This window comes from Miscanthus floridulus, chromosome 17 (genome assembly GCF_019320115.1).
Source record: "Miscanthus floridulus cultivar M001 chromosome 17, ASM1932011v1, whole genome shotgun sequence".
NCBI lineage: Eukaryota > Viridiplantae > Streptophyta > Magnoliopsida > Poales > Poaceae > Miscanthus > Miscanthus floridulus.
The window spans coordinates 100,533,046-100,558,829 of record NC_089596.1 but is presented as its reverse complement, the minus strand read 5'-3'; the positions used below and the strand labels follow the sequence as shown (position 1 = coordinate 100,558,829).

Sequence of the window (25,784 nt, the reverse complement as noted above, 5' to 3'; positions counted from 1 at the left end):
TTGGTGAAATAAAAAGCTCTTCCATAGTTGTTTCAAGAGATAAAGATATAAGGTATATTTTATACTTATTTAACCAAACAACTTTCAGCTTTTCTACAGCTCATAGTCCACAATAGCTTTTTCACAGCTCACAGCCCACAGCAGCTTTTTTCTACAGCCACAGCCCAATCAAACGCACCCTAAACCTCTCTATTGAACCCTGCGCCCCAATCCATGGCTAGACCCTGCGGCGCCGCGCTCCAGCGGCACGCGGCAGTGGCCGTCCTTCGCGCGGCGGCCACCGCTGGCGACCTATCCAAGGGAAAGGCGCTCCACGTCCGGCTCATCACAGCCGCCCATTTCGACGTCGTCCTGCACAACAACCTTATCTCCTTCTACGCCAAGTGCGGCCGGGTTGGGCTCGCCCGCAAGGTGTTCGACGCAATGCCCTTCCGGAACGCCGTGTCCGGAAACCTCCTCATGTCCGCATACGCTTCCCTGGGGCGCCATAAGGACTCGCTCGCGTTGCTCAGGGTGGTCGACTTTGGCCTGAACGAGTACGTTCTGTCAGCGGCGCTGGCCGCAACCGCCAATGTCAGGAGCTATGACATGGGGAGGCAGTGCCATGGGTATGCTGTTAAGGCTAGGCTGGCGGAGCAACGCTATGTTTTCAACGCAGTTCTATATATGTACTGTCAGTGTGCTCACATGGAGGATGGGGCGAAGGTATTTGAGAATGTGTCTGGTTTTGATGCATTCGCATTCAACTCAATGATAAATGGGTTTCTTGATCGGGGGCTACTGGATGGTTCATTTGGGATTGTAAGAAAAATGACTGGGGAGGTTGAGGAATGGGATTATGTGTCTTATGTCGCAGTTCTTGGGCATTGTGCTAGCATGAAGGACTTTGTGCTTGGGATTCAGGTGCATGCCTAGGCTTTGAAGAAGAGGCTACAATTAAATGTGTATGTGGGGAGTGCACTTGTTGATATGTACAGGAAATGTGACCATGCTCATGATGCTAATCAACTCCGCCTATGGTGGGGCGCCTTTGGTGTCCCAGTATAGCAGGTCCCAAGCCCTGGTAAAGGAGGAGGGTTGTGTTAGGCGTGGCGAGCCAATGTAAAAACTTAGCCACTTAAATGGAGATGAAACCCGAAAGAAAATCGTTGGGGCGTAACCCTCTTAGCGACGCGCCATATCGGAACCCGGGTATGGTGTTAAATGGGCAAGGGCCGGGTCGTCACCCCCGTGACGCGCCGCGTCGTGATCTGGGCATGGTGTCAAGTAACCAAGGATCGAGTCGTCGCTTCCTTAGTGGCGCGCTACATCGGCGCCCGGGTGTAGTGAAAAATGAGCAAGGGTCTTCGCATCAGAGTCGACGGGTGCGAAGGGTAAGGAAGCTAGTTGAACCAACTAGGATCCGTTTAGATAGTTGGAATGTAGGGTCACTTACAGGTAAGTTAAGAGAATTAGTTGATACCGCGACTAGGAGGCGTGTAAATATATTATGCGTTCAAGAGACTAAATGGAAGGGTCAGAAGGCGAAAGAGGTGGACAATATAGGTTTCAAGCTTTGGTACACAGGGACAGTCGCGAATAGAAATGGAGTAGGAGTTTTGATTGATAAGAGCCTCAAGAATGGTGTGGTGGGAGTGAGAAGGCAAGGAGATAGGATTATCTTAGTCAAGCTTGTCGTTGGTGATATGGTCTTAAACGTAATTAGTGCGTATGCCCCCCAAGTAGGCCTCGACGAGAGTGCTAAGAGACAGTTCTAGGAAGACTTAGATGGCCTGGTTAGAGCTATACCTAGTAGTGAGAAGCTTTTTATAGGAGGAGATCTTAATAGGCATGTAGGTACTACAAGCGTAGGTTTCGAGACAGTTCATGGAGGTTTTGGGTATGGTAGTAGGAATCAGGAGGGGGAGGAAGTTCTGGACTTCGCGGTAGCTTTTGACCTGATGATAGCCAACACTTTCTTTAGAAAGAGAGAATCTCATCTAGTGACCTTCAGTAGCGGACAACACTGTAGCCAGATTGACTTTGTCCTCGCAAGAAGAAAGGACAAACGAGCATGCTTGGATTGCAAGGTGATACCAGGGGAGTGTGTTGTTTCTCAACATAAGCTTTTGGTGGCAGATTTTCGTTTTCAAGTGCGTGCCCGTAGGGATAAACAAGCTAAGATTGAAAGAACAAAGTGGTGGAAACTGAAAGGGGAGACGTCAGAGGTATTTAGGGAAAGGGTTATCAAAGAGGGCTCTTGGAAGGAGGAATATGACATAAATAATATGTGGGACAAGATGGCAACCAACATTCAGAAGGTAGCCTCAGAGGTGTGTGGAGTAACCAAAGGAAGGGGACGCGAGGCTAAAGATACTTGGTGGTGGAACGAGGAAGTCCAAAGGGCTATTAAGGAGAAGAAAGAATGCTATAGACGCTTGTACCAAGACAGGAGTATGGACAACATAGAGAAGTACAAGGTGGCAAAGAAGACTGCAAAGCGAGCTGTAAGTGTGGCAAAGGGTAGAGCGTATGAGGATCTTTACCAACATTTGAGTACGAAGGAAGGAGAGAATGATATTTATAGGATGGCTAGGGTTCGTGAGAGAAAGGCACGGGACTTGAACCAAGTTAAGTGCATTAAGGATGAAAGGGAGCATCTCTTGGTAAAGGAGGATGAGATCCGACATCGATGGCAAGAGTATTTTGACAAATTGTTCAATGGTGAGAATATGGACACAACCTTTTAGTTGGATGACTCTTTTGATGACACCAATAGGCGCTTTATGCGGAGAATCCAAGAATCTGAGGTCAGAGAGGCATTGAAAAGGATGAAAGGAGGTAAGGCGATGGGACCGGATGGTATCCCAATCGAAGTGTGGAGATGCCTCGGGGACATAGCTGTAGTATGGTTAACCAAGCTGTTCAACCATATTTTTCGATCGAACAAGATGCCTGATGAGTGGAGGAGAAGTATATTGGTACCGATCTACAAGAATAAAGGGGATATTTAAAGTTGTACAAATTACCGGGGAATTAAGTTGATGAGCCATACTATGAAGCTATGGGAGAGAGTTATCGAGCATCGCTTGAGAGCAATAACGCGGGTCTCTATGAACCAATTTGGTTTCATGCCCGGAAGGTCAACCATGGAAGCTATTTTCTTAATAAGACAAGTTATGGAGCGGTATAGGGAGAAGAAGAAGGACCTACACATGATTTTTATTGACTTAGAGAAGGCTTATGATAAAATACCAAGGAATATTATGTGGTGGGCTTTGAACAAACATAAAGTCCCAACGAAGTACGTCGGGCTCATTAAGGACATGTACAGCAATGTTGTGACTAGAGTTCGAACAAGTGATGGAGACACGGATGACTTCCCGATTAGGATAGGACTACATCAAGGGTCAGCTTTGAGCCCTTATTTGTTTGTTTTAGTGATGGATGAGGTCATAAGGGACATACAAGGAGACATCCCTTGGTGTATGCTTTTCGTGGACGATATAGTGCTAGTTGATGAAAGCCGGACAGGAGTGAATCAGAAACTGGAGTTATGGCGGGAGACTTTGGAGTCCAAAGGTTTTAGACTTAGTAGAACTAAAACTGAGTATATGAGGTGTGACTTCGGCACTACTACTCGGGAGGAGGAAGATGTTAGTTTGGAAGGTCAAGTAGTGCCTAGGAAGGATACCTTTCGATATTTAGGATCAATGCTACAAAGGGACGGGGATATTGATGAAGATGTTAGCCATAGAATCAAAGCAGGGTGGATGAAGTGGCGGCAAGCGTCTGGTGTCCTATGTGACAAAAGGGTACCACAGAAGCTAAAAGGCAAGTTTTATAGGACGGCGATTAGACCTGCTATGTTGTATGGTGCAGAATGTTGGCCTACAAAAAGACGGCATATTCAACAGCTAAGTGTCGCGGAAATGCATATGTTGCGTTGGATTTGCGGTCATACAAGAAGGGGTCGAGTTCGGAACGATGATATACGTGAGAGATTAGGGGTAGCGCCAATTGAAGAAAAGCTTGTCCAACACCGGTTGAGATGGTTTGGACATGTGCAACGAAGACCTCCAGATGCACCGGTGCATAGTGGAATCCTAAGTCAGGATAGTAACGTGAAGAGAGGCAGAGGAAGACCGAAGTTAACTTAGGTAGAAGCAATAAAAGGAGACTTGAAAGGATGGAATATACCCAAAGACTTAGCCTTAGATAGGAGTGCTTGGAAGACAGCTATTCACGTGCCTGAACCTTGATTGCTTCTGTTGGGTTTCAACTCTAGCCTACCCCAACTTGTTTGGGACTTAAAGGCTTTGTTGTTGTTGTTGTTGTTGTTGTTGCTCTTGATGCTAATCGTGCATTCGAGGTTCTGCCAGAAAAGAATGTTGTTTCTTGGACAGCTGTTATGACTGCTTACAACCAAAATGAGCTGTATGAAGATGCATTGCAATTGTTCTTGGACATGGAAATGGAAGGAGTTCAACCCAATGAATTCACTTATGCTGTGGCTCTCAACAGCTGTGCTGGCCTTGCAGCCTTGAGAACTGGTAACGCCCTTGGTGCCTGTGCTATGAAATCTGGGCATTGGGACCATCTGCTAGTCGGTAATGGCCTCATGAACATGTACTCAAAGAGTGGCAGCATTGAGGATGCGCAAAGAGTCTTCGTTTCCATGCCACTTCGTGATGTTGTCTCTTGGAATTTGATGATCACAGGCTATGCGCATCATGGCCTTGCAAGGGAAGCGATGGAAGCATTTCACAGTATGCTATCAGCAGCAGTGGTCCCGTCTTATGTCACCTTTGTTGGAGTATTGTCAGCTTGTGCTCAGTTGGGTCTTGTTGATGAAGCATTCTACTACTTGAATACTATGATGAAGGAAGTTGGAATTACACCTGGGAAGGAACATTATACTTGTATGGTTGGTTTGTTATGCAGAGTTGGACGGCTAGATGAGGCTGAGAGGTTCATAGTGAATAACTGCATTGGCACATATGTTGTTGCATGGCGATCACTGCTAAGTTCTTGTCAGGTATATAAAAATTATGGTATTGGTCATCGAGTAGCTGAACAGATTCTTCAGTTGGAGCCCAATGATATTGGAACCTATGTTTTACTCTCTAACATGTGTGCAAAAGCCAACCGATGGGATGGCGTTGTGAAGGTTCGTAAGCATATGAGGGAGAGGGGCGTTAGGAAGCCACCTGGTGTTAGTTGGATTCATGTGGGAAGTGATGTTCATGTTTTCACATCAGAGGAGAAGGTACATCCGCAGATGGACCAAATCACTGAAAAACTTGAAGAGCTGATCAACCAGATAAAAGCTATCGGATATGTTCCAAACTTTGCAGTGGTCCTACATGATATTGAGGATGAACAAAAAGAGGAGCACCTTATGTATCATAGTGAGAAATTGGCTCTAGCCTTTGGCCTTCTTCACACACCTAAGGGTGCAACAATCCATATCATGAAAAACCTCAGGATATGTGATGATTGCCATGTTGCTATCAAACTCATATCAGTCGTCACTAGCAGGAAAATAGTTGTGAGGGATGCTGTTCGATTTCATTGTATAGAAGGTGGGGTTTGCTCATGCAATGATTATTGGTAATTTGTGGTGCAACTGTCTTGATACTTGATAGTGTGTGGCCTGTTGAGTCAGGTTAGTGAAGCATGATGGTAGTGCTTAAATTTCTGAGCATTCTCACTTCATGCATTCACTAAATTACCAGCTGGGCTTGCAAAGTTGCGCTCCTACAATAGGTTTTAGGCAACTAAAGCTGTACAGCCTACAAATTGGTGAGAACTTGGAACACAGACTTAAATGACCCATTTCAATGATTGACATAGAATGGATATTCATGCTCGGTAAATCAAGGATTTCTTGACAAAATAGAGCTATAAAGACTGGCAGTAAGGGTCCACTTGTAAACATATGAAGATTACTGCAGAAACTATAGCTCTTGTTCAAGGTTTTGATCGTGGAGTGCCACATAGATACTGTATTTGTTAGTCAAGCTGCTCAGCTGCATCAAAAGGACATTGCTGGTAAATGTGAAATATCAAAACATGTATGGACGGAGGAGTGGAAAAATCTAATTGAAAAATGGATCTAGAATTCTTGGAGAGGCAGGCAAATATACATTGAGCAAATTAGGGCCGATCGCAAGGTACAAGTCAGATTGTCTCTACGGTAGCACGGTCGTAGATTGGCGAATAACTGCCAATCTTCTTGTGCAGGAAGGAACATGAAGAGAATAGAGGGAACAATGAAGAACTGTGTGGTCTTTTTGGATAACATAAGGAATGGCTGCAAAGTTATTTCCATTGCCATCAGACACTCGATAGGTATACAGAGTATTTGTAGATGTATGTTAACCTGCTGTGGAATAGTCCACCATGCTAGCTTATGACAAAGGACACGATAAGCAGGAGGCTCCTTTCACTCCTTAAGGATAGGATCAGCCTGTGACTGGGCACAAAGATTCAGTGTGAACATGCATGCAGGAGGAGGATGCAGTGTGCATGCAAGCAACCCATCAAAGCAGCGTCGCTTCATCTTGAAGAAAACATGTGAGTGGAATAAGATGAGAGAGATTATTTTGTGAAATGAATATTTTTGTATTTCCTACTAACAGTATTCACAATGCATTCCATTCTATTCCTATGACTGACATGTCTCCCCTCAGTCTAGGTTTTGGCCATGAAGTTTGAGAGAAGAATAATATAAGCCATCAGCTAGAGATGTATCTGCCAAAGATGTCCATATCCGTGGAGTTTAACCTATTTATACATTTTGGTCCGCAAGGTACGTTTGATTTTTTAGAACCTATAAACTTTCCTTAAATTAGTGAGCATGGAATATAGTATGTTTTAAACATCTTTATTAGTACTTAGTAACAGTTAGGGGTGGCAAATTCATTTTATCGGGTTCATAAACCCGGGGTCCCCAATGGACCCGCTTCTCTGCAAAAACTCGGCCCAGCAGACGGCGTAGCGACAACGCGCGCCTCCCGGGCCGTCCCAGATACATAATGACAGGCCGGGAGAATGATCCGGTCCCCGACCGGAAGGCCTGGCTAAGGTGAGGACACAGTCCGACATCAACCTCCTTTTCCGACCGGGGATACGTCGGACCGCTGCTCACGGCTCTTCTCCGACCAACACAGTCGGGGCCGACTGGGAACGACCGACCGGGGACGCCTGCTCGGTGAGGGCCTAGGGATCAGGTGGAGCAGATAAGGTAAGGCGCTCAAGTCAAACCGCAATACCGAGGACCGTACTCTATCATACTCTGCGCACCTGCAGGACGGTGCTACCAGGCCATGCTAGATGAGCACTATGCAACCTTCTAGGTGTGTCAGAACATAAAAAGTATTGTAGGCGCCAACGTTTGCCATACCAGGTGAACACGGTAGAGCCTGCCACATGCATCTGGACATAAACAGTATTGTGGGCGCCGACGACCGTCTCGTACCCGACAACGTGGGCAACAAGACTAGGTAGCACACGTATACATTCTCTCTCTTTCTCTGACTTGTAAAGCCATCCCCTTCGACTATAAAAGGAGATGAGCTCTCTCTAAAAAACTCTCTGGCTCTCTGGCTCTCTAAAAAAAGAGAAGATAGACGATTCGAGCACTCGAGGACCTGAGAACTCGAATAACTCAACAGCTCTAGAACTCTAAAGCTACACAGAGCATACGCTTTAATACTTAGCGCACGTTAGAGCCCCCGTCACTCTCGGCCCTTCGGTTCAGAGTCCAACCGGGCCTTTAACACCCCATTTTTATTCCTACTCGTTTGTAACTCCACTGCAAACTTCGAGCACCTGGGCTCAGGAAAAATGTCACCGACCGACTGAAACTAGACGTAGGGCACGTTGCCTGAACCAGTGTCAATCCTGTGTCATTGAGTGTTAGGCCATATCCGATCACAACGCATGGCAAAACTACAAATATTTACTTGTTGGTCACTTTTCGCACCGACGGTTGGCGTCGTCTGTGGGGAGCACGCCGTGCGTTCACGCTTTTGGTCATCGGATGGCCCACCTTTCCACCATCTTCGTCATGGCGGGCTCGAGCGATACGATTCACTTCGGCTCGCTAGAGTTCCCCACGCTCCCACCTGTTGGGATGTGGGTTCCTCCCGTCTTCGTGCCACTCCAGACCTTCCTCTTCGGGAGTCTGGATTTCGTCGCTGACCGGCTCGGCATACTCCGCCTCCGCGAGGAGGCGCTTGTCCCGGCGTCCACTGGAGGAGGAGCGCCCTCCATCGGCCTCGGGCCACCCGACGACCTCAACATCGAAACCCTCACGTTGCACCTCGAGCCCATGCTGGGCTCAAACTCCACGGTGAGTAACGTATATGTTGTTCTTTACTCATTATTTAACACCTTCCGCTGACTCTCCGGAGGGACCCCGTTGTCCCCACTGCGACCGCCGTGCGACCGGTTCCCCTACGGCTTCGCGTCCCCCGAGGACGCGTACATGAGGGGGCTCCGAAGGATGCTGACGCCGCCCCCTCTCACATCCGAATTCATGGGGATGGCGGGCTACGCTCTCGCCTCCTTTCGTGACCTCGTAGATGACGAGGTCGAAAGCGATGGCTCCAGCATCGGCGACGTCGTGGCATCTGGCCACCCTCTGTCCCGGGAGTGCGCTATGGCGGACGCCCCGTGACAGCCACCGGTGGTAGCGGACTCACACTCCTTCGGACCCTCGTGCGAAGGCCCTCACGCGTGCGCAGGAGCACGGCGAGGAGTTACGACAATGGCGGCAGAGTCAGCCGCCACCTACGCTGCCGCGCTGGGCACAGCACACTGCGCCACGTGCGTGTAACTCGGTGAGCGGCGTTCGGGGTCGCGCCCGCCAGGTCCAGCGTAACATCCTGGACGGAGGGAACGATCCCCCACAATTTGCTCGGGCTGGCCAGAATATCGCTGCTGCGGTGATGCTTCTACGCGGCCTTCCTGAGCCTGCCGACCCCCAGGAACAGGCAATCCACCGGAACCTCCGGACGCTGGTGGAAACCGCCGCCGTTCAACAGGCGAAGAGCTCCGCGTCGCGATACCGGCTCGCGGCCTTTTGCCCCACCGGGGGAATGGGGCCACACCAGTCGAATCGCTCCATCCACTCACCACGACAGTTGCTGGGCGTGGGGCAGGAGGCCGCGGCTGCACCACGGCCTGACCCGGCGCCCGCTCCACACCGACCACCTATGCGCGAACGGCTCGGGCCGAACCGTGACGCTCACAGCGTCATCAACAATCGACGCCATGCCCGGCACGATGATGACGTCCATCAAGTGGCGGCGAGAGCAGGCGGCACGGGCCCCGGCCTGACCATCGAGGAGTGCGGGGACACGCATCCCAGGCATGGTGGCCGACCAAACGATCGGAGCCCTAGCCCAGATGGCCCGGGGCCACAGGCCTTTGGTCGTCGCATCCAGAGAGCGCCGTTCCCACAGCGCTTCCGACCACCCACCAACATCGCCAGATACACCGGGGAAATGAACCCCGGTATATGGCTCGAAGACTTCCGGCTCGCCTGCCGAGCCGGAGGAGTGGATGATGACCACTTCATCATTCGGTATCTCCCCATCTGCGTGGGGGAGCATGTTCGAGCATGGCTCGAATTCCTCCCGCCCAACAGCATCCGCGACTGGGCGGATCTCAAGAGGGTCTTCGTTTGAAATTTTCAGGGGACATATGTCCGTCCTGAGAATTCCTGGGACCTCAAGAGCTGCCAGCAGGAGCCTAACGAGTCCCTACGGGATTACATCCATAGGTTCTCAAAGCGGTGCAACTCCCTTCCTAATGTCGTCGATGCGGACGTCATCAGCGCGTTCCTCTCTGGGACAACCTGTGAGTCCTTGATCCACAAGCTCGGCTGTCTGAAGCCCCGTACCACCCACGACCTGCTCGACATTGCCACGAACCACGCCTCCGGCGAGGCGGCGATCGGGGCGGTCTTCAGCGGCGATTGGGACAGGGGCAAGGCCAAGCGCGAGGACCAAGGCGAGGGCCCCTCCACGCAAAAGGGCAAGAAGAACAAGAAGGATCAGCGCCGACCGACCAACCTAGCTTTGGTCACCGCAGCCGATCGTGCGGGCAAGCAGGGCCAGCTCGACCACTTTGACAAGCTCATGGAGAGTCCATGCACCAACCACGCCTACCCCGTCAAGCACCTCTACAAGGACTGCGAGCTTCTCAAGCGCTTTCTGCGACAGGCCGGCAAGCCGAAGGAAGTGAAGGGCAAGGAGGAGGTGGCCAAGAAAGGAGGCACGGCGGGCAAGGATGATGACGGCTTCCTCGACCCCGAGGAATGCCTCATGATCTTTGGGGGATCCGACGCCATCCACTCCAAGCGCCAGCACAAGGTACGCTACAGAGAGGCATGTGCCGCCGAGTCGGCCGTCCCCTCTTTCCTTAGCTGGTCGGACTCCCCGATCACTTTTGATCAGAGAGACCATCCTTCAAGCTCTTCGATGAGCCGCGTCAGGAGATTGCTACCTTCGACGACCTGTGGGCGCGCCGTGATGCCGTCGCCGCTGGTGACCATGGTGACTCTTGGCGTGTCAACGATGGCCTCATCCTCCACGACGGGCGTGTGTTTGTTCCGAGCACATCGGCGATCCTCCCTGACATCCTCCATCTTGCCCACATGGTGGGTCATGAGGGGGTCCAGAAGACGCTCCAACGACTACGCGCTGATTTCTTCCTCGAGCACGACCGGCGCATCGTCCGCGACTATGTCTGCTCTTGTGCCACCTGCCAGCGGAACAAGACCGAGGCTTTACACCGCGTCGGTCTCCTTCAGCCACTGTCGGTGCCCTCCCGCGTCTAGTTTGATATATCCATGGACTTCGTCGAGGCTCTTCCCAAGGTACACGGCAAGAGCGTCATACTCACGGTGGTTGACAAGTTCTCGAAGTACGCCCATTTCATTCTGCTAGGCCACCCGTACACGGCGTCACCCGTTGCACGCGCCTTCTTCCACGACATCGTCCGCTTGCACGGCTTCCCCGCCTCGATCGTCAGCGACCGCGACCCCGTGTTCACTGGGCACGTCTGGCGCAATCTCTTCCGGCTAGCCGGTGTCCAGCTTCGTATGAGCACGGCGTTCCATCCTCAAATCGACGGTCAGTCCGAGGCGGTGAACAAGACGATAGCCATGTACCTCCGCTGCATCACCGGTGATCGCCCACGTGACTGGCTCGACTGGCTCCCTTGGGCGGAGTATTGCTATAACACTTCGTTCCACTCCGCGCTTCGCACGATGCCGTTCACAGTGGCCTACAGTCGATCACCTCCGGCCCTGCTGCCTTATGAGACGGGTAGCGCCCACACCGACACCATCGATGCCATGCTGGCCAACCGCGACCAGTTTGTCACGGAGGTACGCGTCCGTCTGCTTCAGGCGCAGGAGTACGCTGGCCGGCACTACGACGCGCATCATCGGGCTCTGGAGTTCGCTGTTGGGGACTAGGTGTGGCTACGGCTGCTTCATCGTCCAGCTCAGTCCCTGGTGGCCGGCGCTCGTGGGAAGCTCGGCCCCAAGTACGCTGGGTCGTATCAGGTGCTGGACCGCGTGGGCACGGTGGCCTATCGCCTCCAGCTGCCTGATGGCGCCCGCATTCACGATGTGCTCCATGTGGGCGTGCTGAAGCCATTACGGGGCACTCCTCCGATGTCTGTACCAGCGCTTCGGCGCTTACACCTCTTCAACACAGGCGTTCCCTCCAGTAGCCGGAGCGCGTCCTGCGCGCCAGTCTGCGTCGTGGCGCCTGGCACGTCTTGGTCCAGTGGGCGAACATGCCGGCGTCCGAGGCCACTTGGGAGCCGGTTGACGCCTTTCGCGCCATGCACCCCTCCTTACAGCTCGAGGACGAGTTGTTTCCCGGGGGGGAGAGATGTTATGGTGGGCCACACCTATTAGAGAAGGAAGCGCAGCCGTGGCTAAGGGATCAGCGCGCGGCTGGCGAAGGCGCGTTGGGCGCGATCACCACGCTGAGGATCGTTAGTTGGGGTGTTAGCTATCCTTTGGTTTGTTAGATCACTTGAGTGTTTTGAGTAGTTTGTTAGCAGTGTGTTTGGATTTGCCTATAAGGTCTAAACGTTTGTTTAATGAAAAGATTAGCCAGAGATTAGAGTTAATCTCTCTCTCTCTCTCGCTCCCTGGCGCTAGTGCTCTCGCGTTCTCTCGTTTTCCCTGCCCTAGCTGCCGGCGCCGAGCACGGCGCCACCACCTCGCACTCGTACCACCTTCGCAGTAACCCAAGCTCCAACACATCTACATGAAATGTGGTAGCGGTGGCTGACATCCAACAATCCATTTTGCCAGAACAACTAGAAAACTTTATTCTGGAACAAGATGAAGCATTTTGTGAAACACTAGCCTGAATAGCAAGAACCTACACAAGTCTCAGCCTGGATGTAGCAGACAGTAAGGCATCAGGACGTCATGCACTAGAAAATTCTTGGGACGTGTCAGTTGATTTTTTATGGTGCTCCTTTACCAGAGAGCTGGGGAGGAGCTTGTGAAACTTGTCTCTAATTGCTTGCAACTCTTTAAGAGCATCTCCGATGGGTGGGCGATCTGCTGGTGTCTCATGTGAACAGAAAATTCCAACTTGCAGAATGGAGGCAATGCAAGGAATTCTCATATTGCTAATACTGCCAGAGTAAGAGATGCTTGCTTCTTTGTTTTCTGTCTCTGTTAGTAGCCTCTTAGGTTTTCCAAGCTTTGACACTCACCAATGGAGGTTGGAATTTCACCAGAAATCATATTATTAGATAAATCGATTTCGTTGAGATTTTTGAGATTTCCAACTTCTGATGGGAAAGGACCTGATAAGGAATTATGTGCGAGATTCATGGATTTCGACAGTGTTGATATGAAAAATAGTTCTTTGGGTATCGGACCGGAAAGATTGTTGTGAGAAAGATCTAAAACCTCTAAAGGACAGTTGCTGAGACTGGAAGGTATAGCTCCACTTATCGCATTAGTACCGAGGATAAGGGTAATAAGTTCTGTAAGATTGCCCAGAGATACAGGGATGGGTCCTGACAATGCATTATTTGATAAAGATAACCTATTCAACTTCTTGAGTTTGCTGAGAGATACTGGAATAGCGGATACTAGCATGTTGTTACCCATATCAAGTTCATTTAGGTTGATTAGGTTCCCTATTCCTTCTGGTATTGGTCCAGTTATCTTGTTGTCTTTTATGGTAAGAAACTTCATTTGTGTTGAAAGATTACCAATTGAATTTGGCAGCACACCTTCGAGTTTGTTGGAACTCAAAGCTAATTTCCTCATATTGCTAGAATTGGTGAGACCTGTCAGGAAGCCCCAATCAGCATCATTTCTTGCCTCAAAGTAACTATCTGCAAGGAACACCACAGAGAGGTTCTTTTGGTGAGTTCCCGAGCACTGGGGAATTGTGCCCGACATGAAGGTGGTTACTATTTCAATGACTTGAAGCATGGAGGCATTGCATATGGATGACGGGAGCGAACTGTGAAATTGATTGATTGATGCAAATAGTAATTTTAGTTTTGATAGCTTGCTGCCCATATCAGGTGGAAAATCCCCAGTGAAACTGTTGAAATCCAATAGCAGAAGTTCAAGAGAAGAGAGATTGAACATCGAATGAGGCAATGATCCTTCTAGTGCATTTTTGGATAGATATAGTTCGGTGAGGTCATGGAGGTTTCCAATTGACTGTGGTACGGAACCTGAAAGATTGTTCACTGAGAGAGAAAGGATCTGAAGCAACTCAAGGTTTCCTAATGATTCTGGGATTTGACCCACTAGACTGTTATACTTGAGACTTAAGTAAACTAGTGAAGAGAGGTTTCCTAACCAAGAAGGGATGTTTCCCGTGAGCTTGTTGTTTGCCAACTCAAGTATTTGGAGAGATGATAAGCCTTGGAGTGGTGGGATGTGTTCTAGGTTAGTGTTGGGAATAGTAAGAACGGTCAATGCTGAGAGGTTTCCAAGTGATGCAGGGATACTTCCATAAAACAGATTGTAACCTAGATCTAACTCGACGAGACTGACAAGACTGCCTATCTCTACTGGGATTTCCCCAGTCAAATTGTTGAATGTTAGGCCGAGGTATTTGAGATTCACAAGGTTACCTATACTGGAAGGTATGGTTCCTGTAAGTGCATTAGACTCAAGATGGAGTATTTGGAGATTATGCAGTGAGCTGAACTCTCCTGGTATCACACCCTGCAACTTGTTATCGTTGATTGAAATATCGACAAGGTAGCTGCAGTTGGAGAGTGATGGTGGAATCTGCCCTTCAATGGAGTTGTAGCTAAGCTGCAGATCCTCAAGGTCATGGAGATTACCGAGCTCTGGTGGCAGGATCCCATGGAAGTGATTCGACGAAAGGTTGAGCAGCCTCAGGTACGTGAGGTTTCCCAACGCAGGAGTGACGGTGCCAACAAGGTTGAGCTCGCCGAGGTCCAACGCCACCACACGGCCATGGCGGCTTCCCTTCAAGCCACAAGACACGCCCTGCCACTGGCACATCGGCACAGACTGGTTGCTCCACGTCGCCAGCGCTCTCGATGGGTCACTCGTCACTTGTGACTTGAATGCCATGAGAGCCAGGTGATCGGAGAAATTGGAGGTGGATGCCGCATGAGCTGCGAGGACGAGTGAGGTCTGTGTCATGCTTGTGGTACAGCAAGCTAGAGAGACAAAGGCCAGCAAGAGATGCTCAAGGAACAGCACCATTATTGCTGCGTTGATTGGGGAGAGCTTAGCTGGTCGTTTGTGCTTGTTTTAGTGCAAAGCAACCAGCCAGGATCAGGCTACTTATATGGTTGGAGGCAGCAGACAGTTCAACAGATACAGCAAAACAAAGCTCAAAAGACACAAACAGAAGAAAGTTGCAGCAAGTAGATTCCCAGTTGCCGCTTCACTGTCGGGCGGGGACGTATTTTCTCTTCTGCTATTCTTATAATCAAGACGGTGGAGGAATTCTCCAGGTGTCGTCACCCACTTTCACATTGGAAACAATATCTAATCTTAAAACAGATTTTAGTATCATGTATGTGCCCAGCATTGCTCAAAGCAGAGGAATACTAGAAGGGAAAGAGACTGCACCCATTAGTGCCAGGGGGGTTATGCCTGTGAAGGCTGTTGTTCTGATCAACTATATGTAAAAGCCGGATATTACTGAAATTTACAACCGAAGGTTGCTTAGTATTATTCCAGTTAGAATTTTTATTTTGTTGTTTTCACATTATCTCCTCAAAATATTATGTTTCTTTGTTATTTCATAAGCATTAACACTTTTTTTTTGAAAGTGCAAAGCATTAGATAGCATCTTTTGGCAAAAGAAACCTAAGATAGCATCAAAATTAGGTATGCACTGATCTAGGCCGGTACAACATGTTGCCACAGGATTTTTTTTTATCTTGGTTCTGATCTGGTGAGTGAACAACTGTGCTCCTCTTCTTTGCGTTTGCGGCAAGTTGGTCAATGTCTTATGAAGATGTTCAGAAGTCAGAAATGGAGCAGCAGTTTAGTCGCCAAAGATCATTTTCAGTTCATCAATTAATACACGTTTGTTAGGAAAAACTAGTCTATGTTTGGTTTTGGACGCTGCTATACATATGACTGCTCTGTGTGAATCAAGGAGAGTTAGCAGCATCACTTAGTCGCACGCTGCTCCAACATTCATACGTGAAGGTGAAGCATTCTCCTTTGTTTTGATGCAAGTCTGTCATTATCAACCAACCACTCAATCGATCAACAAAGTAAGTAGCTTTCTAAACACAGGCGGGTGGTCATCAATTAGTACTCCGTATGTCACTGTCATCTTGAGGAAACAAAGGATACTACCACTTTCAGTCAATTTAAACAGCCAGTTGCACTTTATGCATAATTTTTCGTAGTATATGATCAATACATATATCTATTCCCCTTCAAAATTGATATATAATGTAACAAAAAGCCACTGCAAACTGTTGTTTATCATGATTGTGAATGTATGCTGTGAAACCGTGCATGTGTGTCAAGGAATCGGCGATATATTCTCTTGTATCAACTGAAGTGTCACCATAAAACAAGAACTCACAAGTTCGGCATAAGTAGTAGACCGATGTGCCAATGTGAACTCAGCTGTTTGTTATAAGAGCCAATTCAACTTGCTTTTGACAGTGCAAGGAAAATAGAAGATGGTGATGTGATGCAGTTGTTTTCTCGCACCTAATGGTTGGTTCTTTTTTTCTTCTTTCTGTTTGATTTGACGAAACAGGCCTGGTGCAGTGGCGAGAGCTATCTCATTGAGTCACCAGGTCACGGGTTCGAAGTAATCTCTCCGCAGATTTTGCGGAGGAAAGTCTTACCTCGGTTTTTCCTTTTCCCAGACCCACTCACGTGGAGCCTCCGGCACTAGGTCTGCCCTGTCCTGTTTGATTTGACGAAACAGGGGCAGGAGCACTGGTGTTCAATCCAACGGCTAAAGTTTAGTCCGTGTCCCATCGGACATTCGGATGCTAATTAGAAGGACTAAATATGAGCTAATTATAGAACTAATTGTACAGGAGTAGACTAAGTAGCGAGACGAATCTATTAAGCCTAATTAATTCATTATTAGCAAATATTTACTGTAGCACCACAATGTTAAATCATGGACTAATTAGACTTAATAGATTCGTCTCGCTACTTAGTCTACTCATGTGCAATTAGTTCTATAATTAGCTCATGTTTAGTCCTCCTAATTAATATCTAAAGATTTAATGTGACAGGGCTAAACTCTCTCCGTGGAAAAGTTCACAAAAAGTCCCAGCAACCCAACGGTTAGTTTTGGTTTAAAGCTAACAAAAGACCAAAAAGGTACTATAAACTCACACACAAAAGAAAATTTAATTTGATGTCCCGTTGTTGGCCAAAATTCCATCCTGCAGAATCCAAAAGATGCGATCCGACACTCCGTACGTTCTTGCTGGGGCATGAGCAAGAAAAAGAGTAGCAGCAATTCATTGCAGAAAATGGTTGTTTCCTCACTTCGCTAGGTTGTACTCCCTCTGCATTTAAATACAGAGTAGTACGTAGAGGACACCACACAAGTGACTATGCATACATACAACAAGTCGGTCACGTAGTCCACTATAGAACTAGTAGATCAGTAAGGGTGGGGTAGGTTTGTGTCCAAATCGCACCATCATAGTACCATGACTTATTTGTTTTACCTAATAGATTGTGGAAAGCAACGTGCAGACCGTAACAGCTAACGATCTACAAGTTGGAAAAAGACGTATTATTGTTGAATTTCAACAATTTTTGGCACGCGCGCTGGCTATCTCTTTCAGTCGCAAAATTAATCCCTTAGTTAATACACCTCCGTGTAATCCACCGTTAGCCGGTGCCCAGCGGCGGATCCAGGAAATATTTCGGGGGCTGAACAACACTGTTGTTCGATCTTAAGTCTCAGCCCCCTACACTATAGAACTTTGCCTAAAAATTCATGGGGGCTCCACAGGGGTTCCACTGTTCCGGCATGGGTAGGGGGGGCTTGGGCCCCCCCCCCCCCCCCCCTTTGGATCCGCCCCTGTCGGTGCCTTGTGTTTGTGTCTAACCCGGTAACTAACGTTATCTCACGGTGTTGCGATCCCGGACGTTGTATGAATCTTAATCCTCCTTAATGAAACACGTACCAATGCACGCTTTCGGGGAAAAAACACGATTTTTTGCATGTGGATTGTTACAATCCGTAGGTGCAGAATTACTCATTTGTTTAAGCTTTCGATTATAGAAGATACAATCTGCAATCCTTAGCTGAAAAACAAATGAGTCCTTGATCCACTAACTAGCAAATTCTTTTTTGCCAGGAGCAAATCTACCACCCTGCCCCCCTCCCTCCTCTCCTCCCAAAATTTTTGGCAAGAAGAGAGGAGAGGAATAAAATATAGGAGAAGCGGAGGATCTTTTGCATCTAATTTCCACCACTGTTTTTCTTTTTTCTTTTTTGCTCTAGTGCACTTTAGGCCTTGGACAATAAGGGGAGCATCCTGTCATATATATTTTTCAACATCCTAGTCGATCATTTGACCAGTTTGCCAGCCCCATGTAATATGCTTTTTCGGTGGATGTGTTCATACAAGCGAAGACATGTTGCTGGCTACTTTTGCATAATGCTCTTGATTCTTGAAAGGGACAACAGGGCCGGCAAGATTGTCCTATATATGTACTTACACAAAACCTTATGGGATTATTTGGTGATCTATCCTAATAATAAATTTTTATCATCAAGTCTTTTAGGGCAGAGGCACCGTGACAGCTTCAGGCGTTGAAGTTTGGGAGAAGTAGGACAGATGTGTTAATACTGATTGAGCAACAGGGAAATCTCAAGTTCTCTCGGTTTGAGCCTGTGAGGTAATCACCAAAGTGAATAGGAATTAAGAGCTACGCTAAAATATTAGAGCCAACGCAGCCGGCTAAACTACAAAACAATTGAAGTGATACAACTGAAGGGGTGGGGATGGGGTAGCGCTATATATGGCCAACAGGCCGGCCCGGCACGGCACGGCACGGGCCCGTGCCAGCACGGCCCGATAGCCAACGGGCCGGCACGGCACACCGTGCCTCCCGGGCCGTGCCTCCCCGGGCCACGGGCCTGGACTCTGGCCCAGGCACGGCCCTATGGGCCGATTTCCGTGCCGGGCCGGCCCACGAGGCACGGCCATTTTCACAGGCCGTGCCAGCCCGAGGCCCACGAGAGAGGGAAGGGGAGAGCAGGAGGCAGGGCGCCACGGGAGGCGGCGGCCGCCGCCGACGCGCTCGCCCTGGAGGTGGGGCCGCGCGGGGATGCCGCGCGCGGGCGGAAGACGGCTGCGCACGCTTGAACCCTAGATCCGCCACCGGTGAGCGCGCCCACAGCAGATGCCACCGCCTGGGCCGCCTTGGGCTCGCCGGATCTGAGGGAGAGGGTGGGGGAGGGGGCCACCGTCGCTGGCTCGCCGGATCTGAGGGAGAGGGAAGGAAGAGGGTGGGGGAGGGCGCCACCGTCGCTGGCTCGCCGGATCTGAGGGAGAGGGGAGGAGAGGGTGGGGGAGGGCGCCACCGTCGCTGGCTCGCCGGATCTGAGGGAGAGGGAAGGAAGAGGGTGGGGGAGGGCGCCACCGTCGCTGGCTCGCCGGATCTGAGGGAGAGGGGAGGAAGAGGGTGGGGGAGGGCGCCACTGTCGCTTGCTCGCTGGATCCGAGGAAGAGGGTGCCACCGTCGCTGGCTGCTCGCCGGATCTGAGGGAGAGGGGAGGAAAAGGGTGGGGGAGGGCGGCGCCGCTGCCACCACTGTCTAGAGAGATGGAGGAGGGAGGTCGCGAGGGCGCGGAGCGGAGCGGAGAAGGGCGAGGCGCGGCCGCGCGGTGCCGAGCGCGCCGTAGAGAGGGAGAGGGTATAGACGCCTGGGAGAGGAGAGGGGGAGGCGACGCCGATGGCTGATGCTGCTCGTGGCTAGGGAAAAGGGGAAAGGGGGACGGCGTCGACGACCGGGGAATTGGGGAAATGAGATAGGGTTAGGGGAGCGGGGAGGGGAGGGGGAGCCGGGGAGGCCTGGGAGGCCGCAGGCGGGCCGCTAGCGGGCCGGCTCGACTGTAGCAGGCCGTGCTGTGCCGGCCCACGTGCCTAGGGTAAGGCCCAGGCACGGCCTGCTACTCCGGGCCGGGCCAGCCCGGGCCCGCTAGCCTCCGTGCCGGGCCGTGCTCGTGTCGAGCTAAAAAAACGGGCTTCGTGCCGTGCCGTCGTGCCTCAAGCTGCATGACCAAGTATAGATAGCGCTCACCCGCACTTCTTTCATAAAGGCAGCGAACCAACCCACTTTCTATCGTGTGCACTATATGAAGCATATCCGAGAATAATCCAACCACTATGATTGCAACACACAAGTAGTTATATTAAATAAACAACAGACAAGTAAAGACAATAAATATATATATATATATATATATATATATATATATATATATATATATATATATATATCACTAGCTGTTACTATGTAACAAGATCCCATCATCCGGAGAAAAATGAATAAAGAAATTACCCCATATATAATACCTTCAGTGTACATGTTGGATACTAGGGGATCAATCTGCTGAAAGAGTGAAAGTCACTACTGCAGCTGCAAGCTAATAGGCATAGAGAGCACCGATTAAAATGGGCATAGTGCTTCTCTCGATCTACAAGTAGATTGCCCTATCTCTACTATCTTGGTCAGCTCATCGGTGAAGGTTGTACGTAAAGGCCCTAAGAGGGAAGCCTTTCTTCGTCCAACTTTCTCTTCTGTGTATAGTGAACTATTGTTGGCCATTCTCTATTGATTGGGAATTTAGGATCATAAAAACACACTATTGCTGTGGCACTTCTCTTTGGCGACCGTACGTGTGTGTAGGATTCTAGACTCCTTTGCCTGTCGTGCCCATCGACACATGGCCTTGTGCCAATCTGCATAGATAGACCCCGGCGTAGATGCAGTCCATCGCCTTCGAGTTCCGTATTCACGTTGATGCTGCCAGAAACACTCATAATATGCACATTAACATTTTTTTTTTGTGAACACACATTATCATACATGCTTTTGAAACGCATATAAATGAAACGCACAACATGAACACACACTGCCAAATGGTCGAAAGATATAGAAAGAGATAAAGTAACCACAAATGAGAGTAAAATAAGCGAATAGCTAGTTCGTACACTCAGTACTTTCTTCCTGATTAGTACAGGGTATTTGAGTTTGTCTTAAGTTTTGTTATTCTAAATTAGACCAAGTTTATAAAAAAAGAACAATAGTAATTGCAATGTCAAATGAGCATAATTAGATCTATATGTTATGAAATTTGAAATATACTTGTCCTATAGGCTATATGTACATAAACCCTCATGAAAACACATTTGGTGAGCTATCGTGATTCGTGATTGACACTACAGAACGACCATTTCTTACCCTTCCATCAACGTTTGTTGCTTTAGAGCCGACAATATTTTTTTAAGATCCAGTCACCCAGCTTTTCATTAATAATAATAAGAGGAGATAGTAAAACAACTAGTTTACGTGCGCGAGCAACACTACCCTCGACAGCCTAGGCTGCAAAGGTTTAAAAGCTAGAGAAGTCTATTGCACGGTTGGTGACCGACAATGATACCCTCTTTTAGTGCCATGGACCGATAGAAGCCAAAAAATGTACTAAAGTCGATCTCCCAGGGCATAATTGCCGGTTTGTAGCATCAATCGACACTAAAAGTAAGTTTCTGTGCTGGTTGATGCTACCATCCAAAATTTTGAAAATCTTTGAAATTTTCAAATGATTTTAGACAAAGAAATGCCCTGGACGAAAGTTGAAGTTTTATCAGATTAGCCAAAGAAAAAGAAAAAAGCTATACAGAATATTTAACAGCCCAACTAGAGCCTGGCCCAATAATCCTAACCCAAGGCCCAGGCCCGCTTCTGCAGCCCTTTTCCTTCGCGTCGTCTCGGCGCTTACCCCAGCGCGGTGTGTTCCCGGCGGCGAACTCCTCGCCCGCCGTTACCCTTCCCCCTGGCGCGGGTTCGCCTCGCAGATTCTTCAGCCGGGCGACCGAGCCAGGTCTCCCGTCGCAGCAACAGCCGGCGACGCCCCGAGCCTGGTCCGCTCCGTCTCCGCGCGGCTGCTAGCTCTACTATAATATTGCTCCGGCGTCGAGTCCGCACCGGAGGTAGCCCTTCCCAGCCTTAATTCTACAACTTGATTACTACGGGTTTTATATTCTTATAATCAAGAGATTCTGTCCCTAATACACGTGCCCTGTACGATCGAGTGTACGTGGAGCGCCGGCCAAACACGTCCGTGCCCGGTCGTGTTAGCAGTTCCAGCGTCGTAATCGCTCTTTGCATTGTACCGTGCATTTACAGTTCCCACAAAGCACAAATAATAATCACAGGAGCCCGTTAATTGGTCCCTATTGTAAAATTTCTCATCCCCCCATTTTAGGAACCCTGGAGAAACTGACTGAATCCAAACACGACACGACTGTAGAGAATGGACACACGATACATACGGCTAAAGAGTGGGAACAGAGAAGCGAGACAAACCTGACGAGACACAAAAGAAGCAAGGAGCAACGAACGTACACAGCAAGAGAATGCAACGTACAGTACATATGCCAGCCCCGTTCACTTCGCTGAAAAGCCAAAACATTATTTAGCGAACAGAGTCCAGTATTGCAGTCCGATATATGAACTAGAGTGCTAGACTAATGTTCAGTGTTTTTAGTTCAATAAGCTTTTGCGTTTCTGAAATAGTGTTCAGTCCTTCCTGTTAATTTGTGAGTTGGCCTTTAGCATTTCTGAAATAATTGTTTTCAGTCCGTATTAACCTGTGAGGGTGCTTTTGCATTTCTGAAATAATAGTTTTCAGTCTTTGTTAACCTGTGAGCTGTTGCTTTAGTAGGTATTGCTTATGGAGAAACTATAGAGAGAGAAAAATAAATCAAAGGAAATAATGTGAACAAAAGAATATGTTGAGATATATTAGAAATTATTGACAATGGTACATATGCATTTAATTTAATTAGCTATTCACCTCAAAAAAATATTAAACTTAAAGATAAAATGTGAAATTTATGAATTTATTAAACATATTTAATGCAAAACTTTGAATTTATTAACATATTTAAAGAGACAATTTTGAATTTACTAAACATATTTATTAATTTAATAATATAAATATTTTATTTTACATTTAATTTGTTGGGCACCTCCTTATAAAGATGGCACCCTCCAAAAATTAGTGTATTCTGCTTATTGTGAAGTGCACACGGTATTCTTTAGTAAAAGGCGAAAGAATAATTCGCTTTGTACTCACCACGCAGCTGCGCGCCTAGAGTCGGTGCACCTGTCCCTTGTTATGTAGCCAGCCTGTGCTCCGCCTCGTCTTTACGCTACCGATGTGGTGCTATCTCCTCGCAGCAGCAGTAGCAGCAGCGCAACGAACGACTCCACACCTTACCATTCGGCTCAGACTGGGTAGAGTAATAGGCCGGCCACATTCATTCGTTTGGAAACCATGGGCCGCTTTCTTACCTTCTGTGGCCCACTAGATACGTCTGGTGACTGACACATGATGCTGGATTGCTGGTGGGTGGGTCTGGCATCTGGCCTCTGTGGACTGTGGTGTTGTTCATAAGCAACAGTAGTATCCTCCTGCCATGGCTGGTCCTGGTCCGTATCGTATACTGGTATGTTCAGAAGCAGTGATCCCTTTCGCCATATTGCAGGAACCGGGGGAGCATGCGGATTCCACCCTCCTGCTTTGTCCCAAAAACGACATCGGCAGATAGACGGGAGGACCATTTGCATTGCTCTGGTACTGGTACTGTTAGCGCGACAGCACACGCAATAGGATGCCCGCCGTGCCGTGGCGCCCTACGGAACCGGTGGACCGGAAGCCCCTAGTCGTACACCGTCGTGGCGGATGCCTGGCGGTGGCGGCCCTGCCCGTCGCGGCGCTTTGGAGTACTAGTGCTGTACGTGGAGCGCAAAACACGTCCGTGCCCGCCTCCCGGTTTGTGTTTTGCTTACAAGTATATTCAGCCTCTTCGCTGGGTTTGACTTATCAACCAATAAATAATATTTTTCTCTTACATTAAACCAATCAACAGTATTTTCAGCTATAACTTATAATCCAAGCCAGTCCAAACGAACATGGTCATTATATATATATATATATATATATATATATATATATATATATATATATATATATATATATATATATATATATATGCTGCATCGATCTACTAGTATATTTATCTGGAGTACGGAGTATACCTTTGGTTTGCTGAAGAACTACAGTATTGCTGAACAAGTTCTGAGATTCTTCTTTAACCGAGACACCCATGTGATGGACGTGGTAAAATCTGCTCCTTTGGTCATCAGCCGCTTACAGCCAATCGCATGGCCGACACGCGACACATCAGACCGCGGTCCATATGGGTGCCCGACCAAATACGTGTCTCTAGTCTAGTAGACCTAGCTAGACGGGGGCTAAGATCCATTGTCATTCTTAGGCCTCGTTCGTTTCGCGAAAAAAAAATGAAACACTGTTTTAATGGGTTTATTATGAGAGAAAAACACTGTTCAGCTAAAAAAACAAGCTGAAAAATACTGATTATAAGACAAGCGAACAGAACCTTAGTACTTGGGGTTATTACAAACGAGCGCAACGGAAGAAAAAAAAAAGAAAAATGCACATGCAGTCCTTCAACTTGGTCCCTCTACTTTTAAAATATCAATTCTGGGTCCATGAACTTTGGCTTCGGGTGTCATCCAAGTCCAAATGAGCTCGGATAAAGACAAACTTTATTAAAAAAAATTGTAACCCACAACAGGACCTACAACTTTGTAGTTGAAAAGTTTTTAAATTAAAACTGTTTAGGGTCCCAAAATACTATTGTAAGTTTACAGATTTTGAAATTTAAAATTTAAAATTAACAAAAAATCTCGGATGTTGACATGGTCTATATGAAAGTTATATTTATCAATATAATCTACAATTTTATAGTTGAAAAGTTTTTTTTATTTGAAGTCGTTTAATATCTCAAATATGTGTTCTAAGTTTCTTATTTCAGAATCCATAAACTTAGAACACATATTTGGGACACTAAACAACTTTAAATAAAAAACTTTTCAACTACAATTTTTTAGATCATTGTCGGTGTTTTGAGTAAACACCAACGAGTAAATTTATATATTACGCGTCTGGTTCGGATGGTGTGCTGAGAAGACACAAATGTTATACTAGTTCAGACCGAATGTCCCTATGTTTAGTTTTGGGCTGCTCGTGTTACCAGCACTGAGTTTGTAGTAGGGAGTTACAAACTCACGAGAGAGGCAGGTAGCTCCCAAGTCTCTGTGGTTCGATTGCTCGGTGTCTGATACGGTGCGGTGAACCGATGCTGTGTGATGCACTTGTTCGATGTCCCATAGTGGGACACCCTGCTTTCCCTTTTATAGCCCAAGGGAAAGCAGGGGTTACAGCCGAAGGGAAGAGGGAAAGAGAAAAAGAAAACAAGCTCCCGGAGGTGTGTCGTTCTCCTCTTCGCATGGGTCCCGCTGACCCTGTAGATCATGGTAGCAGCGGTGTCGTACCGGGTCCTGTTGGCCGCTATAACATACGTGCGGGCGTCATGCGTTGTTCTTGTCTTCTATCCCATCCGAGCGGACGGAATAGTCAAAGAGTCCCCTGACAGGGGCCATGTGGGGGGCTAGCGGTGCAGTGCCAGTCAACTGACACCGGTCGACTGACGTTGGACGGTGGTCAGGTAGGGAGTTGGTAGCACAGTGACCACACATCCGTCACTGTGGGCGATGTGAGTTCCCCGTAATGACATGTCATGGGGACGGGTCATGCTGAGATGTGAATGCTCTCTGCACGATGCGAGAAGTTTGACCTCGAGTAGTACTTTCTGGCCCGTAGTTAGCCAACCCTTGGAAGTTAACTGAGGTGGTGCCAACCCTCGGGGGTCGGACGAGACGGAGCCCGTGGCCTCAGTGTCCAACGAGGCATAGCCGACCCTCAGAGGTCGGATAAGGCGAAGCCCATGGCCTCGGTGGTCAGACGAGGCAGAGCCCAGTAAGAGGTGTAGTCACACTCTTGACCGCTCAGATGAATCAACGTTGATGGTTATTAGCTCCTCCTCTTAGGGTACCCTAGTATTGGTCTCTAACAGTAGCCCCCGAGCCCCTAGGTGATTCGGGTATAATCACCTGGGGGTTTTTTAGACTTATCAGTGGG

At 48.4% G+C, this 25,784-nt stretch overlaps 1 protein-coding gene, 1 non-coding gene and 1 pseudogene across 2 annotated transcripts; 1 reads left to right on the top strand and 2 right to left on the bottom strand.

The window, feature by feature from the left end:
* Positions 1-213: 213 nt before the first annotated feature.
* On the top strand, positions 214-5,596 carry LOC136518979 (pentatricopeptide repeat-containing protein At5g39680-like; annotated as a pseudogene).
* A 6,757-nt stretch (positions 5,597-12,353) lies between these two features.
* On the bottom strand, positions 12,354-14,767 carry LOC136519131 (receptor kinase-like protein Xa21). Its single transcript, XM_066512782.1, has 2 exons — positions 14,347-14,767; positions 12,354-13,374 (listed from the first exon to the last, which is right to left on the bottom strand). Exons 1-2 carry the CDS (start codon positions 14,735-14,737, stop codon positions 12,704-12,706), a joined length of 1,062 nt encoding a protein of 353 aa, XP_066368879.1. The 5' UTR covers positions 14,738-14,767; the 3' UTR covers positions 12,354-12,703.
* Positions 14,768-22,744: 7,977 nt separating this feature from the next.
* Positions 22,745-22,862, bottom strand: LOC136519315 (U5 spliceosomal RNA). The gene has a single exon (XR_010774864.1). It is a non-coding gene; the product is annotated as a U5 spliceosomal RNA (small nuclear RNA).
* Positions 22,863-25,784: the final 2,922 nt, after the last annotated feature.

Bases quoted from the DNA above. Each gene is read 5' to 3' on its own strand.
- LOC136519131 (XM_066512782.1), bottom strand. From the start codon at position 14,737: ATGGTGCTGTTCCTTGAGCATCTCTTGCTGGCCTTTGTCTCTCTAGCT. The intron at 13,375-14,346 runs GTAATCTCCATG...TGTTCCTTGCAG, and splicing joins GATCCTGCCACCAGAGCTCG to ATAGTTACTTTGAGGCAAGA.